At 31.0% G+C, this 20,917-nt stretch overlaps 1 protein-coding gene across 1 annotated transcript; it reads left to right on the top strand.

Annotated features, from left to right (window-relative positions):
• The first annotated feature begins 11,026 nt into the window (after window positions 1–11,026).
• On the top strand, window positions 11,027–20,917 carry LOC116774734 (phosphoacetylglucosamine mutase). Its single transcript, XM_032667474.2, has 12 exons — window positions 11,027–11,246; window positions 14,739–14,809; window positions 15,642–15,774; window positions 16,249–16,344; window positions 16,783–16,934; window positions 17,056–17,258; window positions 17,388–17,512; window positions 17,976–18,135; window positions 18,819–18,973; window positions 19,059–19,248; window positions 19,589–19,759; window positions 20,293–20,917. Exons 1-12 carry the CDS (start codon window positions 11,143–11,145, stop codon window positions 20,356–20,358), a joined length of 1,626 nt encoding a protein of 541 aa, XP_032523365.1. The 5' UTR covers window positions 11,027–11,142; the 3' UTR covers window positions 20,359–20,917.

Genomic DNA, 20,917 nt, shown 5'->3' on the forward strand with positions numbered 1-20,917 from the left:
ATGAGAATTTAATATAGTTATATAATATACGGACTCAGGAAGACGGTTTTTTTTATTTGAACTTAACAAAGTAGAGGACAAAGAGATAATAACGAAGTTTATATATATATATATATATATATATTTATATATATATGTATATATACATATATATCTTTAAGCTCTTGTGTTTGGTTTTAATGTGTGATGTCTTTACAACGTCTGCTCATGTATTAATAAGACTGATAAATACGTAGTCCTGGGGGGAATTCCCAACTGCAAAAGAATGAAACAGAAACAAAGTCGCAGGAAACATCTTGTGTTGTAATGCAATCACAGATGAAATATGCTCAGCGTAATGTTTAGTAAGTATCTGCAAACCAAACAATTAATAAAAAGCTGTCTCTGATAAAAAACTTATTCCGTCTCACTTTCGTAACAGTACAAAAACTACAAGGAAATTTAATATTTATTTAATAAAAATGTATCTACTTTTTGAACCTGTTACCTGATATCGTTTTATTATCTGTGACTGCCATTCTTGTTTTTGTGTACCTATCTGTTTACTATAGTAAGTTTACTTTATCTTGGTCTTATATAAAAGTAACACATATGAAGCTATCACATGCTTATCGTTCTACAAGAAATAAGGCTAATTTAAAACTAATCTATATACCGGAAACGTCAAAATGACTATCTTCCTGTCAATACAATGTTTCATTTATAACAGATCCTCCTACATCCTTGTCATTTGCAACTTCCCTCCATCGAGCTATACTTTTTTACATCGACTCTTTGAAGCTCTTGCTGTTTAAATATCTTAAAGTTATAAGCGATGTTTGAAATATGTATTTATCAGATATTTTTCATTTTTTCTGAACCTAAAAGCGCGTTATTGGTTTAAAGCGTACGCGCTCAAATAAATAAAAAAGTTAACTAATATATGTAAAACATAAACATTACTTTAGTTAGAGAAATAAAAAAAAAATATGTGTACAGATTACGAAAAACCCTGGCATATAATTGGTATAATTAAGCAAATAAAAAATAATATGTCGCAGACGCGTGGAAAAAAAAATAACAATTTGGTAACGAAACAATAATATCCGGTTAATTTCGGTTATTTCTATTTTGGCTAGTAAAAAATATAATTACTAGCACCTTACAAATGACATCTATATGTCTGAATTCACCGCACCCCGTGTTTAAGGGCTGAACGCTATTCGGTTGAATTGGGAACGGAAGCTTGGACAGAATCATTTTTAATGTCTACTGCTTTGGGACACGGAATGAGATCCTCGGTTACGGTCAGGGCGTTCGATACTGTTCGGAATATTTTTATTTTATAATATATTTGTAATATTGAATTTGTATTTTTCTTGATCGTCTTGATAATAGTAAAATATACTTAATTATATGGATTAAAATTGATATAAAAAAAACGTAAAAAAATCAAATAAGGAAAAAGTTATTGTGATTTTAAGGATATTCAAAAGTATAAAAATCACATGGTGATTGTTTTCCAAGAATATATTCATCGTTAATATAAATTACAATAAAACACTATAAAATATTGGATATTTTAAACATGGCGATCTTATTAAATTAAAATTTTTGTATCACTGAAGTCTGAATGTATCTAACGCGGTGACATAAACGAGACGACGCCAACCGCATTAATGATACGGGAGTGGTCATTATAACACATCTCAATTTAGTTTTAACACATAAATTGTAACAAAACAGTTTGCGGGTGGCCGTGAGAAGACGATGGAATGAGTGAATGAAGTTTATATCGAACGAATGAATGAATGAAATCAGATCCTTAGATTACCAGCTTAATGTTTACTATTAATGTGCCTACTGCTACGTGCAAATTAATCTAATATTGCGTATTAAAACCTGGCAAAAGATAGAATCGTTCATACTGACGTAAAAAAAGTCAGAATACAATTGAAACTTTTCCTGTTTTACTTATTCATAAATCTTTTCGATCTATTATGTAAAAATCTAATTTTTAAAATCAACTTAATATGTAACTACAAAATGTGAGTTTTAATCAATTTTATTGCCAATACCAGAATACGAAATAATGTAGCGTACTAATAATGATAAGATAATAAACGCTCTTTAAAACTATGAATGCAATATTTATTTCAATACCACAAAAAATTTACAGAAATGAATGGACTGAGTAGGTTTATAGTATATTTAATAGATGAAGAGACCTAATGGCGTTCATTATTCTAAGCCTGAAATCCTCTCGCCTTCTCATTAACCCCAATTCAATGTTCTTTCGTAATGCGACATGCAATAGATTCAATAGATGCAATGGAGCGACATGCAATTATAATATAAAACACAAAACAAGTTTTGGCGAAGATTTATAGCTCTAAACGTATATTATCTTATCCACCTAACACTCTTGAAAAGTTTTAATAATATCATGTGAATATAAAACCTCTTCATAAGTTATAATTTTTTTATCTGTGCCGATTATTATGTGTGATAGTGAGTTGGATTTTAATTTCAACAAAAAGTAAGCAACAAAACCTGTTTGAAGTAAGAATTTAGGCGTCCTTACTCTACTTAATCTCAATATTTCGTATAAATACTTCATCAAATTATTTAATAAATACTATGTTTAAAAAAAATTATCTGAATATATAAAATCAATCTCTAGACCCCCTAAATATATTTAGTATAATTTTTTATTCACACGTCGGTTGTCGCGTAACATAAACGGAGAGATACTTACAGTGAAATGTCAAATATATTCCTTAAACGTGCTGACAATGGACTCATTACACAAAATGGCGTCGTAAAGATCCATACTAAAAGCGCCGACGGTATTTTAAATGTATATTAGATTGTAAGTACGTCTATGTTAATGTATGACAATACATCCGATATGGCTAATCACGTGTATTGTGACGACGCAGATGTCAGTGGTGGCTATTATTCATTATATTTAGAGGACTGGCATACATCATAAACACATACTAAAATGTTAGAAAGTATGAGTCCCGGTTCGCAATCGAAGTTGGACACCGTACACGATGCGCTGATTTAATTATCTGTGACCGATGTACTTGTCATTGTCATTCCTGATTGATAGAATTTGTGCTGTATGAAGTTGTTCAATGTATTTCAAATACATTTAATATTTTGAGATATATATGTGCCTAAGCATAATTATTATGAATGGACTAATTAGGAATATTTATTATTAATATATATAAATTTAATTTATCGGTATTATTTTCAAGTCCATAACAGGGAATGTTGCCAGGCTCTAAATAAATAAATGAATCATCTACTTAACAAATGTTCTGCCACGTTTTTTGTTACACTTGTGCATACGGACGCTAATTTTCACAGAAACTTAAAAATAAAACTAAATATCGGACCAAACGTCTTTATCCTAAAGTCAACACATCATGTTAAATTTAATGGTACTACCTTTTAGCGCCTCCGTATTTAGACTTCATTTCGAACCCTTTTCATGACAAAATACAAACATCACAATACCGTAACGTAATACTTATTTATAAGTATGTAAGGTTTAATTCCGTTTGTTCATTTGTAAATCTGATATTGTTTCGCGGTCATCTGTCATCAACGGGTGTCACATTAAGTCTTTTAAGGTGCACAAAGAACACCGGTACCTTTTTAATCAACAGATCTATTCATGTAATGTTGAAGTCTTAAATCTCTCTACATTACCGGTTTAGTGTGGACGGTATGTTAGGAAAATCTTTTTAATAGAGCGATGTATGGATGTCAGTGAAAAAAATCATAGCTATTATTCGATACAGTTGTCATTTGAAAAGCCTCAAGAGGTGTGGATTGACATTTATAACTGATGAATGCTAATAACATCTTGATATATAGATTTCAATATTATTATTCAATATATACACACTTCATATTTAGTACTGGCAACTTTCTAAACAAATCTTCATACATCTGCTTCAGTGAAAATTTATAGTTTTTCACACCTTTCCAATTTATTGTATTTTAAAACATTAGTTTATAACATATAGCGTATATATATAGACTACCTTCTCCTTATAAATACAATCGTAGACTGACAATTTATCCTTCATCGTAATAAAATTATCGCGAATTGATATGAAATTATGATAACAGCTCTTGAGCTTTCTAATGAACCAAAGTTAACTAAATTATAAAATTGGCTACCAGCTGAAAACTTAATTATATGTATAATATACGTTGTTATATTTAATATAAAAAACTCGTACATTCCAATTCAATAGAACCTACTTTAATAACTTCAAACTTATTAACGTCATATCATATGTATTTGTCTTACATGTGTGGGTGTGCTACTGTATTATTCACTCACACATCCAAGCCGTAATAATAAAATTTAATTTAAACGTTATTTTTACAAAGGCGAGTCCATAAAGCCCCGTCCGGAATCGCTCGATTAGCTCTGGCTGTGTCGCTTCTCTCATTACCGAGCCCTAATTACGCCGCAATACGCATCTTAAAAGCGCCGACTGCTTTCATCTCGCCGACAGCGGGCGAGCTCACATCGTATAAGCGATAGCGATTTAATATTATAACACCCGTAACGATTCAAAATTATATCTATATATACATTGATTTCTTTATAGTAATTTAGATTTGTGTATTTAAATTTAATAAATAAAATAATTATTTGTGTGATTTAATGTATTTTTTTTACCACCCGCGATTTCATTCTAAGTATTGTCACATGTTATTAGCAATAATGAAGTTTTTTTTTAAATGATTTAAATATTATATGAATCTTATTACAATGTAATAACGATTATAATTGAATAGAATCGTTTTAGATTATATATGTGTGACAGCAAAACAAAAGTTTGCCGGCTCGTGATTGTTTTTATGCATCTATCGGTCGTTTGAGAGGTGTTTTAATGGCCTCTCTATTAGTTCCTATCACCGAGTTACAGACGATCTCATTTTACAACTTTAATTCGGTTCTTAACTTTATTGAGACTCCAAATAAATTGTTATTTAATTTTATATGAATCGAAGTTATTTACATCATATCCTGTTACGTTCGATGTTGGATTCCTGTCGCATCTGAGGATATGAACATATACCTAGTCAGCGAGTGAGGTAAAGTGGAGCAGTAAAATATTGCATTTGTAGACAGAAGTATGATTAGGTATGAAATTAAACAATAGATTGTGGTTCCATAACCGCGATGTACGCGATTTCTGTTTGTGGCATATAACAAATTTTATTATTACAATAATCGGGAAGTTTTAATATTGCTCGAAAGTCAATTGTGTAAGGAGTAATTAATGGATATACAGATAGAGCCTAGAGGCTGGTTGCCTTGTAATAAATGACAAGGTATTTTTAAACACTGATCAATATAAAAATTACACTTGCAAATATGAGTGATAATTGTAATTATGTAAGTAAGTAAGAGTAATTGATGTCGCCATATTAACCTTGGCTGCTTTTGTCTTACCCCTACTCTGCGGTCGTTTGTAATGCGACATGAGACAGATGAATGAAAAAATTTGAGACAATATAAATAAATACATTTAAGTAAACTAAGTAGAAGACTGCTTCGGAAATGGAATTCCTCTATTTTCTCCGTTTCCCAAATTCTGATATTTTCATTCATTCGAATTGTCAAGCCTCTAAGCCTTAAGGACTTGAGAATTAGGCTTAAAGTCTAAGGAGACAATGGCCCTAGGTAGTTTCTGTGACGTACAAAAAAAAATGATATAAAATTCAACTAAATTCAATAAATTAATAACCAAATACCAATATACATTATAAATATCTGAACACACTTATATCATAGATATGAATATTATAGAATGAATGCGATTTCGATCAAACTTCACGATAATCTAGTTTTCAGGATGAGAAAAAGGCTTAGTTTATCCCGAATTCCGTGAAGTTCCCACGGAATCAAGACATTAGTTATGTACTGTCTATGATGCCTCGCGAAACGGCCTGTAGATGGCGTTGTCATATCTATTGTTTTAACAAACTATACATTTCTCACTGAGCGCAAATCCGATGTTCACGGCAAAAATTAGTTCTATATAAAGATTCTTTTTTTCCTATACAAATATATGTATTTTGAATTATAAAAGAAACTTTTACTATTACTATGCAAATCGTTTCACTTTATTTTTTTAAATTATTTTTATTAATGTATTGTTTATTGCGGTATAACTGGCCAGTTAATTATAACAATATACAAAGCAATAACCCTCAATAATAAGTCAGCAGTAGGCGCTCCGTGGTTGGTCACAGATTACTTGATATTAGTCCTATGACCTGACATAGTTGCTGTCACTTTTTTTTTGGCCAGTTCTCTTCAAGTACCTTATTTAAATTATTCCACTTAGAACAAGGAGGTCTTAATTAAATAGGAGTATAATTACAATTTGTCAAATTATCTTTATTATAAATGTTATCTTCAGTATGTTTCATTTCTTTTTACTTAGATATAGGAACTTTTCATGAAGTTGCCTCTACTTTAATTTTTTTTTAATTTAAATGAATAAGTTTTTTAAATAATTATAATTATATATACAGTGTAGGTATAATATACTGGTATCTGCGTATTAGACTATTAATTCGATTAAAAAGTTTTACGATGTTATTATAAGTTATGTATTATTCCAGTAATTTAATAACAAACATATTTCAAAAAAAAGTTAAGTTCGTTTAGATATTTTAGCTCGATGGACAAACAAACACGGACATGTATCTTTATGTATGTATGTACGTAGACGGTAGACCTCGTGGGGCAAGGTAGAATATGTACCTATACTATCAGTTGTACGTGATATATAATATAATTTTATATTTGAATTAATCGTTAATAAATAATGTTAGAAAGTATATATTACTTTTAAAAACATAAAATTTATATTTAATTTCATAAAAAATATCATTAAAGAATTCTTTAATTATTTTATTACATGAAATACGCTGAAAAATACATTATAACCAAAAATAGAATTATAAAAAAAAAGAAATATACATTCAAAACCTAAGTATGAAATAACTTTAGAACAACAAACTAAAAACAGACTGTTCGGAGTATTTGATTCAAATTAATACTAACGTAATCGAACTTTTACGAAAGAACGGTAACCGTCGTGCTAAGTTTGACGACGCAAAACTCGTATTAAGCGTGTAGCAGTTAGGAAGACTGTTGTGGATTCAATACTTCATACATACCAATAAAGTAAATAGCGTCGTTCCCATGTCGTAAAGTACAATAAAGCCGCCGTACTAATTGTATAAATGGACCACCCCGCGCCATGATGGATGCTATATTAACACTGTCAACAATAAAATAATACTGTAAGAAATAAACTCACTTACCACCTTGTAATAAGGGTTGATTTCCTCTGGATCATATTGTAAAGCGCCTCACTGTACATGCGCTTTTACATTTGTCATCGGCTTTTTTTCTTTCTTTACCTTTAATGATATTTAGTCTTATAAGATATAAATGTTTAAATATCGAACTACAGTAATGAGGGTTATTTTTTTTTATCTATTAACCTATATATGTATATTTATATACACATATATTTAATAATTAATCTTATATATAACTGATTATATACCTTAGAACGAGTTATAACGTGTGAGAACATGTTTATGGTCGTCCATGAATCATCAGCAACACGACGTAAGAATAAATAAAAAAAAAAAGCTGAAACTCTCAGTACTCAAGGAATCAAAACTGGTATTAAAGTTACAGCGTCGTAAACCTCAATACTGTCAGTTTGAAAGTATGACATATATGAAACATAAAAACAAATTCAGTTAAACGAAACTTTGATAGTTTTCGTTAATTATAATGTCAATAAATATTATAAGATCGTAATAGTAACAGATATAAATGTACATTACGTAACAGTTAATGGACGCATAACATTTAATGGCGAATAGGCGAATTACTAAATAACTTTACGCTATATTTTGATTGACTTGCAATCAGCTACACCCGTGTAGATACAAAATTAATACATTCACAACCAAATTCAAACCTTAATGACATACACGTATAGTTTAAATTCATAAATAAAAACATCCATCGAACATACCCATAGAAAAGCTAGATAGGCCAAGTTATGATGGTCGTTGAAATAATTTCCATCAAGTTGGGCCTATTACAGCAATGATATTACCTACAATTTGGTATGATACTGTATCATTAATGATGGCTCGGATATCATTATAGATAAGATGTGTAATATGATAATGGAGGCCGAAAACCTTTACATTTTGATTTTTACATATCAATCTGCCATTGAAAATTATTATACTTACTCCCCTTTTCAAAATAATGCGAGCTTAAAATATATTGTGCATATAAACTTAAAATAAATGCAACATTGTTATGGATGAATAGAATTAAACCTTTGCACGTTCCAAATGTTTAAGGTGAAATTAAATTTAAAAAAATATATATTCTAAAGTCAATGAATAAAAAACTTTTACATATTTGAACGTTCAAAAATTATTATAAAATTAAGGAAGTGCGTATGATATAAAAAAAAAACAATGAAATAAAACTGGAGATAATTATTAATTATCTATAATATTGTATTTATGAATAGTATTAATTACACTAGATGGCTCTAATGGCGGGCGCTCGTAAATCAGCTTTCAGTCTTACAGATGACCTGATAGCAGAACACTGAGTTGATGTTACTGAACACAGAAATGTTATAATAATTAGTATTTATATAGTCATTTACACGTTTGCTTATAAATATTTCCGAATTATATTATTGTCGTGTCGTATATTAAATATCTACGAATTTAATATTATCTGTAACTATTTACAACCTTTTTTTTAAAGTTTATGAATTATTTTTTAAAATAGTTTATAATTTAGTCATTATTCATATTATTCTATTTTTGTTTAACCTTTACATTTTGATTTTTTTTAATGAGATCATTTTGTTATAATTGCCAAACTGAAATATTTTTTATTTAGCTCGATTCTAATTTCTGACGGGGTCGAGGTAAAGTTTTGACAAGTTGTATTTTTAAATTAAAGTTTTGTTAAGGCAACGATATATGTTATTCATCCATTAAATGTCATTTGACATAACTAATGAGTTTATATGTTTATTAGTATTCTACTAAGTATATTAATTTGCTATCCGTACACGAGACGGTAGTTGGCAGCAGACGGACAGACGGCCATACTTCATCGTTATCTACATCGCTTCCAGTTAGAGCCCAGAGCAATTATTCCACAGATTATGTAAAGTATACAAAAAGTGTTGCTACTACACAAATAGTTTTATGGCAAAAACAGATCCATTGGATATAGATTAGGCAATTTGCTCACGAATCGATATTATAATATTAAATATTAATGAGTTTAATATAATAAACATTTATTTAATGTATCTTATTTTTATGAACAGTTAAATATTTGCCTTCTTATGAAAAAAACTTTTTATACAAATAAAATATATTCAATCGATAGTTATAATAATATTAACAATTTTCAAAATATTCTTTGGTCTCACAATCTTAAATTTATAATCAAAGGCCGAATATAACAGTATTCAAACATACATTTAATTCATTGAAACGTGAAAATAAACCATTTCTAATAAAAGCTCATGTAAAATTAAAAGTAATCATACCGAAACAAAAAATTACTTTGAATACTACTTCTTATATACTAACTCTATTTTCTCGAAATCACAATTTTGATAAATAATTATTAATAACATACATGACCTAAAAATATTTTACATACTTTATTTTAAACAAAAACTTAATTCCATTCGCATAAGAACTAATTGAGGACCTTATTCGTGTACAAAATGTTGTACGACCATAATGACATTTACCACAGACAATAAATCCACAAGCACTAGGTTTTCAAGCTATGATTAGCTTAAATTAGGGAGCTGTTGAACTAATTAGTTGGAATCGTTGGACCGTTTGGATTTAAGCTAATGTAGCGAATCTGATTTATAAGACAAGTAAAGGATGTGAAAAATTTTATCTTCAACATTCAGAGTTCAAAGTTGCCAGTGATTTATTGTTTGTTTGATGTCACAAATTATATATTTTTATTTATGTGCTACGTAGTGTAGGTGTGTCTATGTTGTTTGAGAAGTTCAATAGAATAAATTTTATAATTTTTTTTATCAAATTCGATAGGCACCATTGTATTAATTATATTTTTATTTATATCCAGATAAATTTAAAATTTTGTCATATTTTGAAAGTAAATTGTCAAAATTAAAAAAAATATCTACAGCGTTCCAAAGAATATAAATTTATATTTCAACATTTCTTTTATTAGTATTGTCCTATACTTCACTAGTGATAATTTTTATTACATTTAAAGTATAATATATAGGTGTAAAATAATACAGTAAGCAAAATTTCTCCCTAATTACAACAACGTTGGACTTGAATGTTTTCTGGGATATTTTTAGTTCCTTCATAAAAATTTCTTTCTCTAAAGAAATGCCAACCTCTTAGTAAACAATCTTGAGACTCCTAATTAATTACATCTTCATTTAGCAAACGCAGCGTGACGAAAAACTTGAAACGGTATCATTAATTCTAATTTAGATAAATAGAGACACATGTTTCGTCGTAACTAATTGATTCTGTAATGAGGAGCAATGGATTATCATTAAAATCAGATTTTTTAATATTATAAAGTGACATTACTATATAACTGTAACCAAGAAACACTACGCTTATTAATAAATAAAATAGTTTCTCACTACCATCTGTTGAGCAATAGCTGGAACAGTAAATTGTAAAACTATATATATAAAGATGTTATGAATTATGTTGATTCTCTAATGCTCTAGAGTGCCATCTAGAGGCAAATAGCAAAATCGCTTCGGAGTACAAAGAGTTTTGAAGTCTAAAATAGACAAGAAGTCCAGCCGAATTGAAAAGGTCTTTGATTCTATGAAAACGTTTTAACTCTGGCGGACCTTTTTAAACTGATTACTTGTTTCAAATAATTTGACGTATGACATTTCGGTGGAGTTACAAAAATAGTCATAATCCGCCACTGTCAAAGCGGGAATGTAGAAATCTGGTTTGTTGATTTCAAGTGATTGTTACTCGCGGCCTTATAAAATAATTTCACCGAACAGAATGCCGCCGAGTAGCCTTCGAGTCGTGTACGCGTTCGCTAGAGAAATGCATCCAAAAACAACGGACGTTTTCATTCAATACGGCACAGCCGGATTCCGAACCAAGTGAGTAATTATTTATCTAATAATCAATAAAGGGTATTTCCTAACTGTAATTTCAGTTAAAAGTAAAACTTTACGATACTCAAGTGGAGTACGTGTCACGTCAGCATTTCTAACTAAGGATGCACTTGCCGTATCCTTTTAAGCACCTACGTTCGTGAGTCACTTATAGAATAAATTAATACGGGAAGTTGTCGAGATTATGGTCATTGACTTCCAACAAAAAGACTATTGATTTGTCACCAAATTTATTAAGAGAAAATCACCTAAAATATCAATGAATTCCTTTATCGCGTTAAAAGTTGCACTTATTTAATTTAACTTTGACTTTGCATGTTGACATTGGAATTAATTAAATGCTATGTTCGAATGACATACATGGGTGAGTCAATGTAAACTTGTGATACTGAAGTATAACCATATTGCTATGTAATCCCTAGGTCAGTCTCCCAGTTTAACTGGTTAGATTGGAATTATGTGAATACATAGCTCATGTTACATAATTAATTCAAGAAATATGCCAACTTATTAGAATTATGCAATTTGTAAAACATTCATGGAATACGGTTGAAGGAGAAAATTTGTTTACCAAATCCATACATATTTGTCTTACAATCATTTTAGACCTATTTAATGCCCATTACAATTTTTTTCAATAGCATCATGATAAAAAGATGAAAAAAATATCACTTTTAGTAAGAAAACACAAAATTAATTTTTTTTTTTTTTTAACTACGACCTTGAAATAAGTCTTCATTCAAAATTATAAATTTTAATTTAAAATATCAAATTTGTTGTTAATATGACACAATGACCTAAAAAGTATTATGCTTTGTCTTAAAAAAAAAAAACTAAGTATCAAGTACATAAGAAGTAAGGCCTAGTACACACTTGTACCTTCCTAAGTGGTTTATCGACCCTAGTAACTGTGTCACAGGATGTATCAATTTGCACACCAACGGAACATCCACATTTAGATGCTATTTAAGATATAAAATTTATATGGTTATTTGATTTATTCCATTTCCATTCACAATAAATGCTTTTCTAAATATATTGGCCGATATCCAAGCACTTACTGAGAGAGCACCATATCAGAACACTTATACATTACAGATTATAAAACCTAGTAGTAAATTTCTAAGAAAAAAATATTTTATTATCTATATATTATATTGAATTTAAAGTTTGATTGGAAGCCATTATTTTATTTTATATGTAACAAATTTTAAAAAACTGATAGATAAAAAAAAAATCTAGTCTCTACAAATATTGCTCAATATTATTAAATGTATTATAGACTGTGCTTACATATTTTTTAATATAAAGTACTGATTTATACTATAAAAAATTAATATGTTGGTTTCCATGTAACCACTTGTTCCACTTTAATGTTTCGACATACTAATGTAAATTTATCAGATAATATTGATCATTTGATAAAATAATTTACTGTTATAATGATAATAAAACATCTACAAAGGAATTCTATATAATGTAATATAATGTGTAATAAATTATTTAATATCATTTTCAAGTAGAAAAATTACACCGAAACATTCCCAACACTATTAATGTAGGTCTAGACTCATGCAATAATTTTGTAATACCAATTATGTTTAAAATTTTGGCAATGTATTTTAGGATTTTTTTCCTTACAAAAAAAAAAATATTAAGTGCTTTTTGCATCATTTATTAACCTTGATAATTATTAAGTATGATAAGCTAATTAAAATGACATAGCAGTGTTACCATATAACAGAATTTTTTTATTTAAAATAACAAATATATAAGTTGCTAATTATATATTATTATTAAGGTAAGACGTTTCGTCTGGTGTTATTTTAATATTTTTGGCTTTTATGATCAAATACCTGTCGCCATAAAATTATTATTTTTTTAAATTTTTTATTCTAAAGGGCGCAACGGCGCAGACGGTGTACCTGATGGAGGTAGTACCGTCGCCCATGGACATTCGCAACATAGATTTGCGTATATCCATGTTGCCACACTCGATTAAGGAAGGGGGGGATGAAAAAGTGAGAAAGGGAAGGGGTAGAAAAGGGTGGGAGAAGGGAAAGGGCAACCAGCTCTCTCACTAATCGGACGAAACGCAGCCATTAAAGACTACTTCACGCCGATCCTCTGTGAGAGGATGGTGCTTCCCCGGTCGAGCCAGGCCGTGTTCGAGCTGCAGTAACTTGACCGCAGCTAGGCTCTGCCGCCTACATATTTACGATTAGTGTCACTAGTCTGTAGTATTATATAACAAAGCCCACATTCTATAGCTGTAGGGTTGTATCATGTTTGCGAATCAACAAGGCGGTGTTTGCTCGAACAAAAAGTGATTGTTGTTTGTTCACAGATAAAACAACATAAAAACTGAAAGATAAAAGGTCGAGTGAAGATATTTGGTGGTTTATATCATTATTTTTAAGCGCCTATCATCAGCGAGTTGTCATTTTTTGGGTAAAGCAATACCGGAATCAATTATCAATACTAACTGTACATTGGTGTATTAAAAAAACTACTCAAGTAGACTCTACAGTCTGAAGACCTTTTCATTTCTGTTGTTAACGCTCCAGATTGGTCTAGTATCAGTCGTTGGAGTTTCTCAACCAGTATGAGCTGTTATTTTATACGAAGCCTAGAATAACATGGGATGGAATTTATTTAGCTTAGTTGAGTGAAGCAAGAACGTTATACTGAAGACTGGGTACAATTATCCAGTGGCGTGCACACCATAGATGCAAATAAGCACTGCTTCCCCTACCCTACCGGACGGCTGTAACTTTAGGCGGGAATATTATCAATGTCTTAGAGAGGAAACTATGATGAAAATTGTTTTTTTTTCTAACATATCTCTGTGCACCCCCCTGCAATTATCCGCGCAGATGATCTCGGTAACCGAATGTTCCACGGAGTCGAGGTTTTTTGTTCGATAGCCCTATGTGTTTGTCTGGGGAGGATTTTATCGAAAAAAAAATTATCGCACCACCGATTTCAAAAATGGAACCCATGTCCAAAAAAATAGTTCGCTAGCGAGACGGTGAGGTCGCCTCACTTACAGCCAAGTATTTTTTTTTCGAACTACTAAACGTTGATTCGTCGCTAGCCAGCTGATAGTTTAAATACATATTACATACTTTCTTTATTTTCAGTACATTTTTTTTCTCACAAATATTTTCTACGATCACATAATTTCAAATCAATTTCGTCTAAAAATTAATCGAAGGCACATAAGTAACATTATTATTTATCATATTACGTTTTATGGGATAAAAATAAGCAATTAAGAAATCTACACTGTAAATACTCATTATTAGTGCGTATAAAATCTTAAAAAGTTAATTAATTTCTATACTTTACGAATTAACGTTAAAACTATCGGTGTTGAGTTTGCTATTAAAACTCGTATTAAGGTTGGTGGTTATCTTATAACGACCATTGTAATGTTCTGAGCACGTCTTCTAATAATATAATGTATTGTTGCAGAGCTAACCTTCTGGAGCATGTCGTGTATCGCATGGGACTGCTCGCTGTTATACGGTCTAGAGTTAAAAATGGTAAGACATATATACATGTGATATGAATTTAACAATAAAGAAATTTTTATATTGCTTGATACCTAATTTTTTACTACCTACGAGTTGGGTAACAAAATTAAAAAACACATTCCAATATACATGAAAAAAAGCTAGCGGTTGTTTAAACAAGACTATTACTAAGACTCCCCATGTCTGTTTGTCACCAGGCTCTTAACTCGTAAACAGTCATAGACAACGAAAATTTTCACAGATAATTTATTTTAGATTTTTTTTCCACTGTGACGACGAATATAATATAATAATATAAATATATATATAAATACATAGATTACAACTGATTGTTTTATTCTGTCATTATAATAAAAAAATATACGGAATCCATCGAACATGTATCCGACTAGCGGATGACAATTATTTTTTTCAATCAAAATACTGTACATAAATTACATATAATTTTATGAAAATGAATACAACTATATAATATATTTCATTTATTTTAAGTAACATAACATTGTGTAAATTAAACTAATATTTTTCGGATTACTACGAGTATTTTACTATCTCAAAAACACTTGCACATCTAGAACACGGGGAGACGAGACGTGATCACGGTTGCTGCAAAGTGACAGAAACGTCGGGAGTATGTAGTTTTTAAAATAATAAAATACTCATATTAATCCGAAGAATATTACTTTCATTTAAATGAATGTTCGCGGAAGACAGAGATCTTGTTATTATTATTAGCTTTACAAAGTTTATTTTAAACTATAGTTAAAAATATTACAAGGATTTGATAACAATCAATATTCGGTACTGGTAATGGTAATGAACTCATTTATAATGTTGTCAGGTCGCACCATCGGTATGATGATAACAGCCTCCCACAACCTTGAACCCGATAACGGAGTCAAGCTGATCGACCCCGACGGCGAGATGTTGGAACAGAGCTGGGAGGAGATCGCCACAAGGATGGCCAATGTCAGGTAGAGGGGCGGTCGTGGGGGAAAATACATAGAGATAATAATATTTTAATTTACTCGAAAAGAAATACTTGAAAATTATAAATATGCTGAGGTTTTATGGTGCTGGAGAAGTCATACAGATAATTTGTATACAATAATTATAATTTACTAGTAAAAATAATGTTTTTTATAATAGTCAATATGTAATAAATTTTTTGTTAGATTATTCATGTTGGCAACATTGAAGTTTCAATGGTAATGAAGCCATAGTATATTTTTAAAAAAATATTCCATAAATCAAATAATATTTTTATACTATAATGTTTAATGAATATGAAAATCTGTCTAAATTATGTTCTGTCTAGACCTATTTTATAAATGACCCACCGAACCGTTTAGAAACAACATTGTGGGCTACACCCTTACTGCCTTATACAAATAAGACCTTATATAAGTAACTTATTCCTTTGTATACAAATAATAATTGTATTTCAGTGACAATGACTTAGAATCAATCACCGGTCAAATAATCAAGGAGGTTAATGCGGACATGTCTTTGAAAGCCAGCGTCTATATAGGGATGGATACAAGGTGACTGAACTATATATATATATATATTGTTTTTTTTTTAAATTATTATCATAATTAATTATTGTCCAAAACATAATGAACATTAAAATCTTTTTGTTTGTTATACCCTTTCATATTTATTACTAGGTAGGTATATGTAACTAAGAGTTTTAAACTCAAAGATTTTTTTAAGAGAGTAGGAGGTAGTTTTATAAGAGGTTTTTTGTATGAACACACATATGTACCCACCCTTATACATATATACAATTTGTACAAGTAAATAAAATTAGAATTTCTCTTTGTACCCATATATAAAGATATATAAACTCTCACTTTGTTTCGACTAATCCGAAAATAATAACGGCTGTACCTATTTTGATGGGGCACTTACTGGCTGATAGTTGATATAATAAGTGTAAATTAGTATAGTTTTATAACTCATCATGTATATATCCATAGATATACAAGTCCAAGGTTGGCCGCGGCCGCAGCTAACGGCGTCATAGCACTGAAAGGCACGCCGAAAGAATTTGGCATAGTGACGACCCCCATACTACACTTCTGTGTCAAATGTAGGAACGACAACACATACGGAGCGCCCTCCGAGGAAGGTGTGTGATGTAACGGAAACAAATAATAACTAATACAGATAATGTCTCAATGGGAATATATATATACATACAAAAAAATATACTTTTATATACAAAATTAATTTCAACACAAACAATGCAGGTTACTATGAGAAGATTGTGGGTTCGTTCAAGAGGATTCGGCAGAAGTTATCAGTGAGTGGCGCCTACAACACGACGTTGTATGTGGACGGCGCCAACGGGGTGGGAGGGAAGAAGCTGAACATCATCAAGAAGACCCTGGACGGAGAGCTGGACTTGATGCTATTCAATTTGGGTGGAAACGGTGGAAAACTCAATTTGAACGTTAGTTTCTTATATCATTATGATATTATCAAATTATAAAATTGTTAATATTATATATACATATAAATTTATTTCTCATTTTTATCATACACATTATATCATTATGTTTTGTCGATGTCATATTTCCAGTGCGGCGCTGATTACGTGAAGGTGTCCCAGCGAGTGCCTGTGGGCGTGGAACACGTCCCGTATCAGAGAGTCGCCTCACTTGACGGAGACGGAGATAGGATCGTCTACTATTATGTTGACAATGAGTTAGTATAAAGTATTTATTTAATATGTATATATATTCTATTTTGATATATATAATTTAGGCAGTACTTCCACTTAGATTTTATTTGTCCACAACCCGTAACAGAATGCCCCCAACCTGCGTTTTAATTCTATTTTATAATATTCAGTGTTACAATTATTAAGGTAAGAGTACTGGAACTAAATTACCACCTCTTTATCAAGTAGTATGATGTAATAGAGTGAAGTAAAAAAACATTAACATAAGCAATAATTTTATTACTAAATAACTGTTTAGTTAATTCCATACCTTACATTTATGGAATTAACTAAACAGTTCAATATAGAGGTTTAAGGAAAAGTTACTATATTTTGATGATATTACCATCAAAATGACATCAAAATATAGATTTTTATCAAAATCAGCATAGTTTTGGTATGTTGTAGGGACAAATGCTGACATTGATATATTTTTGTTTATTTCAGTGAAAAAATGCATCTCTTGGACGGTGATCGCATAGCCACGTTGCTCGCTAGTTATATAACGGAACTGCTCGGCACCTGCGGAGCGGACCAGCTGAAGCTAGGCCTAGTACAAACAGCATACGCCAACGGAGCCTCCACCAAATATATTACAGAGGAACTGGTGAGATTGATAACATTTCAAAAATGTGTTCAGTCATTATAAGGAAGTACTGAATGATATACGTAAATAATTTTATTACTATCGGCTTAGTGCATTCATGTAAGAGACGAAAATAACTGCATACTATACAGATATGACGGTTAAATGTGGATTGTTAAATTTTTACCAAATACATTACTCGCAAGTTACTCAATACAAATATTCACAGATGTCTAATTAATAATGTCATTAAATTCATGGCTTAGTGAAATTCTTAACAGCGCCATCTATCGGAGTAAACAAACAACATCGACCGGTCGATACTAGCGCCGCCAACCAGGCGTTGCGGCAGTAAGCAGAACCACTGACCGATACATTATTCTCTGTACATACAGCAAAAGACGAGTTGACGAGTTTTGTATGCAGAAAATAATAATCGTTTAACTTATTGATCGTATAAGAAATACTTTGGCCGTTACAGCCGTGACTGGTTTTTCATTTTTTCGTGGATAAATTGTCATTATATAATTAATGATTAAATTATTATATTATTGAAAATTATTACTGAGCTGTGTGCTGTGTGCCGTTGACTTGTGTATAAGTAAATCAAATAAAAGCATACATTCTGCGTAGACTACTTCAAAACTCCTTGCAAATATATATATTTACATATAAATATTTATATATATATATAAATCTTCCAGAAAATCCCGGTGTCGTGTGTGAAGACCGGTGTCAAAAATCTTCATCACGAGGCCTTGAAGTATGACATCGGGATATATTTTGAAGCTAACGGTCACGGTACGGTGGTTTACAGCAGGGAAGCGAAAAATACACTCAAGAAAATAGACGAGGACGGGTGAGAGTCATAGTTTAATACTTTTGTACTCGTGTGGTGTATGGTAATAATAAAATTATATGTATATATATATATATCTTATCAGAGACGCTGAACAAAGGAAGTCGGCCCAAATATTATTAGACTTCATCGACATGACCAATGAGACGGTCGGAGACGCCATATCAGATTTATTCCTAGTGGAAACTGTACTGTGTGCGAGGGGTCTAGACATTACTGGATGGGAGAACACCTACCGAGACCTCCCCAGCAGACAGCTTAAAGTCACCGTACAGGTCAGTTATAACTGGACGACAACGATGCGATATGTCGTATCCTATTTAGATCATACGACATATCGGATGGCTTGGTTTTGAAAAATTACAATATATTTCATGACTGTTAAAAAAATAATATTTAAATGAAACCAATTTTTTTCGGATTACTTCGCGTTTTTTCCTATTTTTTAAAGCTACACACTCCCGACGTTCCGGTTACTTTGCAGCGCCGCGATCACGGCTCGGAGTGATCCGTAAAATATTAGTTTCATTTAAATGCATGCTCGCGGTAGTCTCGGCCGTGATTATTGTATTTTTACTATAATACTATGATTAACCTAAGAATTTTTATATTCAGGATCGTAACGCGATTCAGACAACGGATGCTGAGAGGAGATGCATCTCTCCGGAAGGTTTACAGGAGAGGATTGATGAGATCGTGTCAGAGGTCAACAGCGGGAGAGCCTTCGTGAGACCATCGGGCACTGAGGATATAGTGAGGGTGTACGCTGAGGGCGACACGCAGGAGGTGCAGACATATAGATACTATATAGAACATTATTTAATGTAAAACATGTGAAGTGTGTTCAACACAATATTTATTACATTTCAGCAGGACAGAAACGAATTTATATTTAGTACTTATAAATTATTATTAAAATTTGCCCGTAAAGTCTCATCATAGATTACATTACTAGGAGGTCCACGAAGCACCTTCGCATTTTTCTCTCTTCGCCCGAAAAGAACAGCTCTCGATGCTAGTCGAGTGAAGCGACCTCAGCGTCTCGGTACCCAACTATTTTTTTTGGACAGAGGTTCCGCTATCATCACATAAAATTTAAAATGGGTTGTGCAATGAAAACTTTTTTTAATAAAAACCACCACAGATATACGTATAAAAAATATAGATTGGGCTATAAAAAAATCTCGATTCATCGGACATTGACCCGAGTGGCCGGTATATCATTTCGCGCGTTTCGCTCGTTCCGCTCGCTTCACTCAATCGCCATATTTATAACAATAATCTATTATTATTTATTAAATTCATACATTTTTTTTCAGTCCGCCGACAAACTAGCCGAGGACGTGGCACAAGTTGTCAGAGAGTTGGCCGGAGGAGTGAACTAGAATTAAGGGAATAAAAAAATATAATATCGATCTGAATATTGATCAAATCATTGGCGTTGTACTATAAAATTATATTGTCAAAAATGTACACAGATATATAAATATATAATTGTTATGTCAAATTGAAATTAAAATTCATATATATATATATACAGTTTAGTTCATTAAGTGAAATAAAAATAACATTTTAAAAAATTAACAATTTTTTCACCGTCCAAGTAAAGTTAGAGCACTGAGAAGTATAAAATTAAAATCTTAGTGACACTTAGAATGGAATATTATATTCTATGACTATAGACATAGAGCACATTATCGAACTAGTCTGTAAACGGTACAACGCGTAACTAGTCTGGCAGCTTGTATGTGTTACTGATTTGGTCATAGCTATTACATCTCTACGTAACCTGCTCTCTGCATATTTTTTTATTATTATTAATTATTTAGTCAAATAATAGTATTTTACATTTTTTATTTTCAACCGTATTCAAAATACATTTATGAAGACAAATTTAATATGATTGCTTTTTATTTTAAAACGAATAAAATAATTAATACTTTA

Source organism: Danaus plexippus, chromosome 23 (genome assembly GCF_018135715.1).
Source record: "Danaus plexippus chromosome 23, MEX_DaPlex, whole genome shotgun sequence".
Taxonomy (NCBI): domain Eukaryota; kingdom Metazoa; phylum Arthropoda; class Insecta; order Lepidoptera; family Nymphalidae; genus Danaus; species Danaus plexippus.

Excerpts from the sequence above, each read along its gene's own strand:
- LOC116774734 (XM_032667474.2), top strand. The coding sequence starts at position 11,143 with ATGCCGCCGAGTAGCCTTCGAGTCGTGTACGCGTTCGCTAGAGAAATG. Across the intron at positions 16,345-16,782 it reads TATATAGGGATGGATACAAG|ATATACAAGTCCAAGGTTGG; the intron begins GTGACTGAACTA and ends ATATATCCATAG. Across the intron at positions 19,249-19,588 it reads AGCTTAAAGTCACCGTACAG|GATCGTAACGCGATTCAGAC; the intron begins GTCAGTTATAAC and ends TTTTATATTCAG.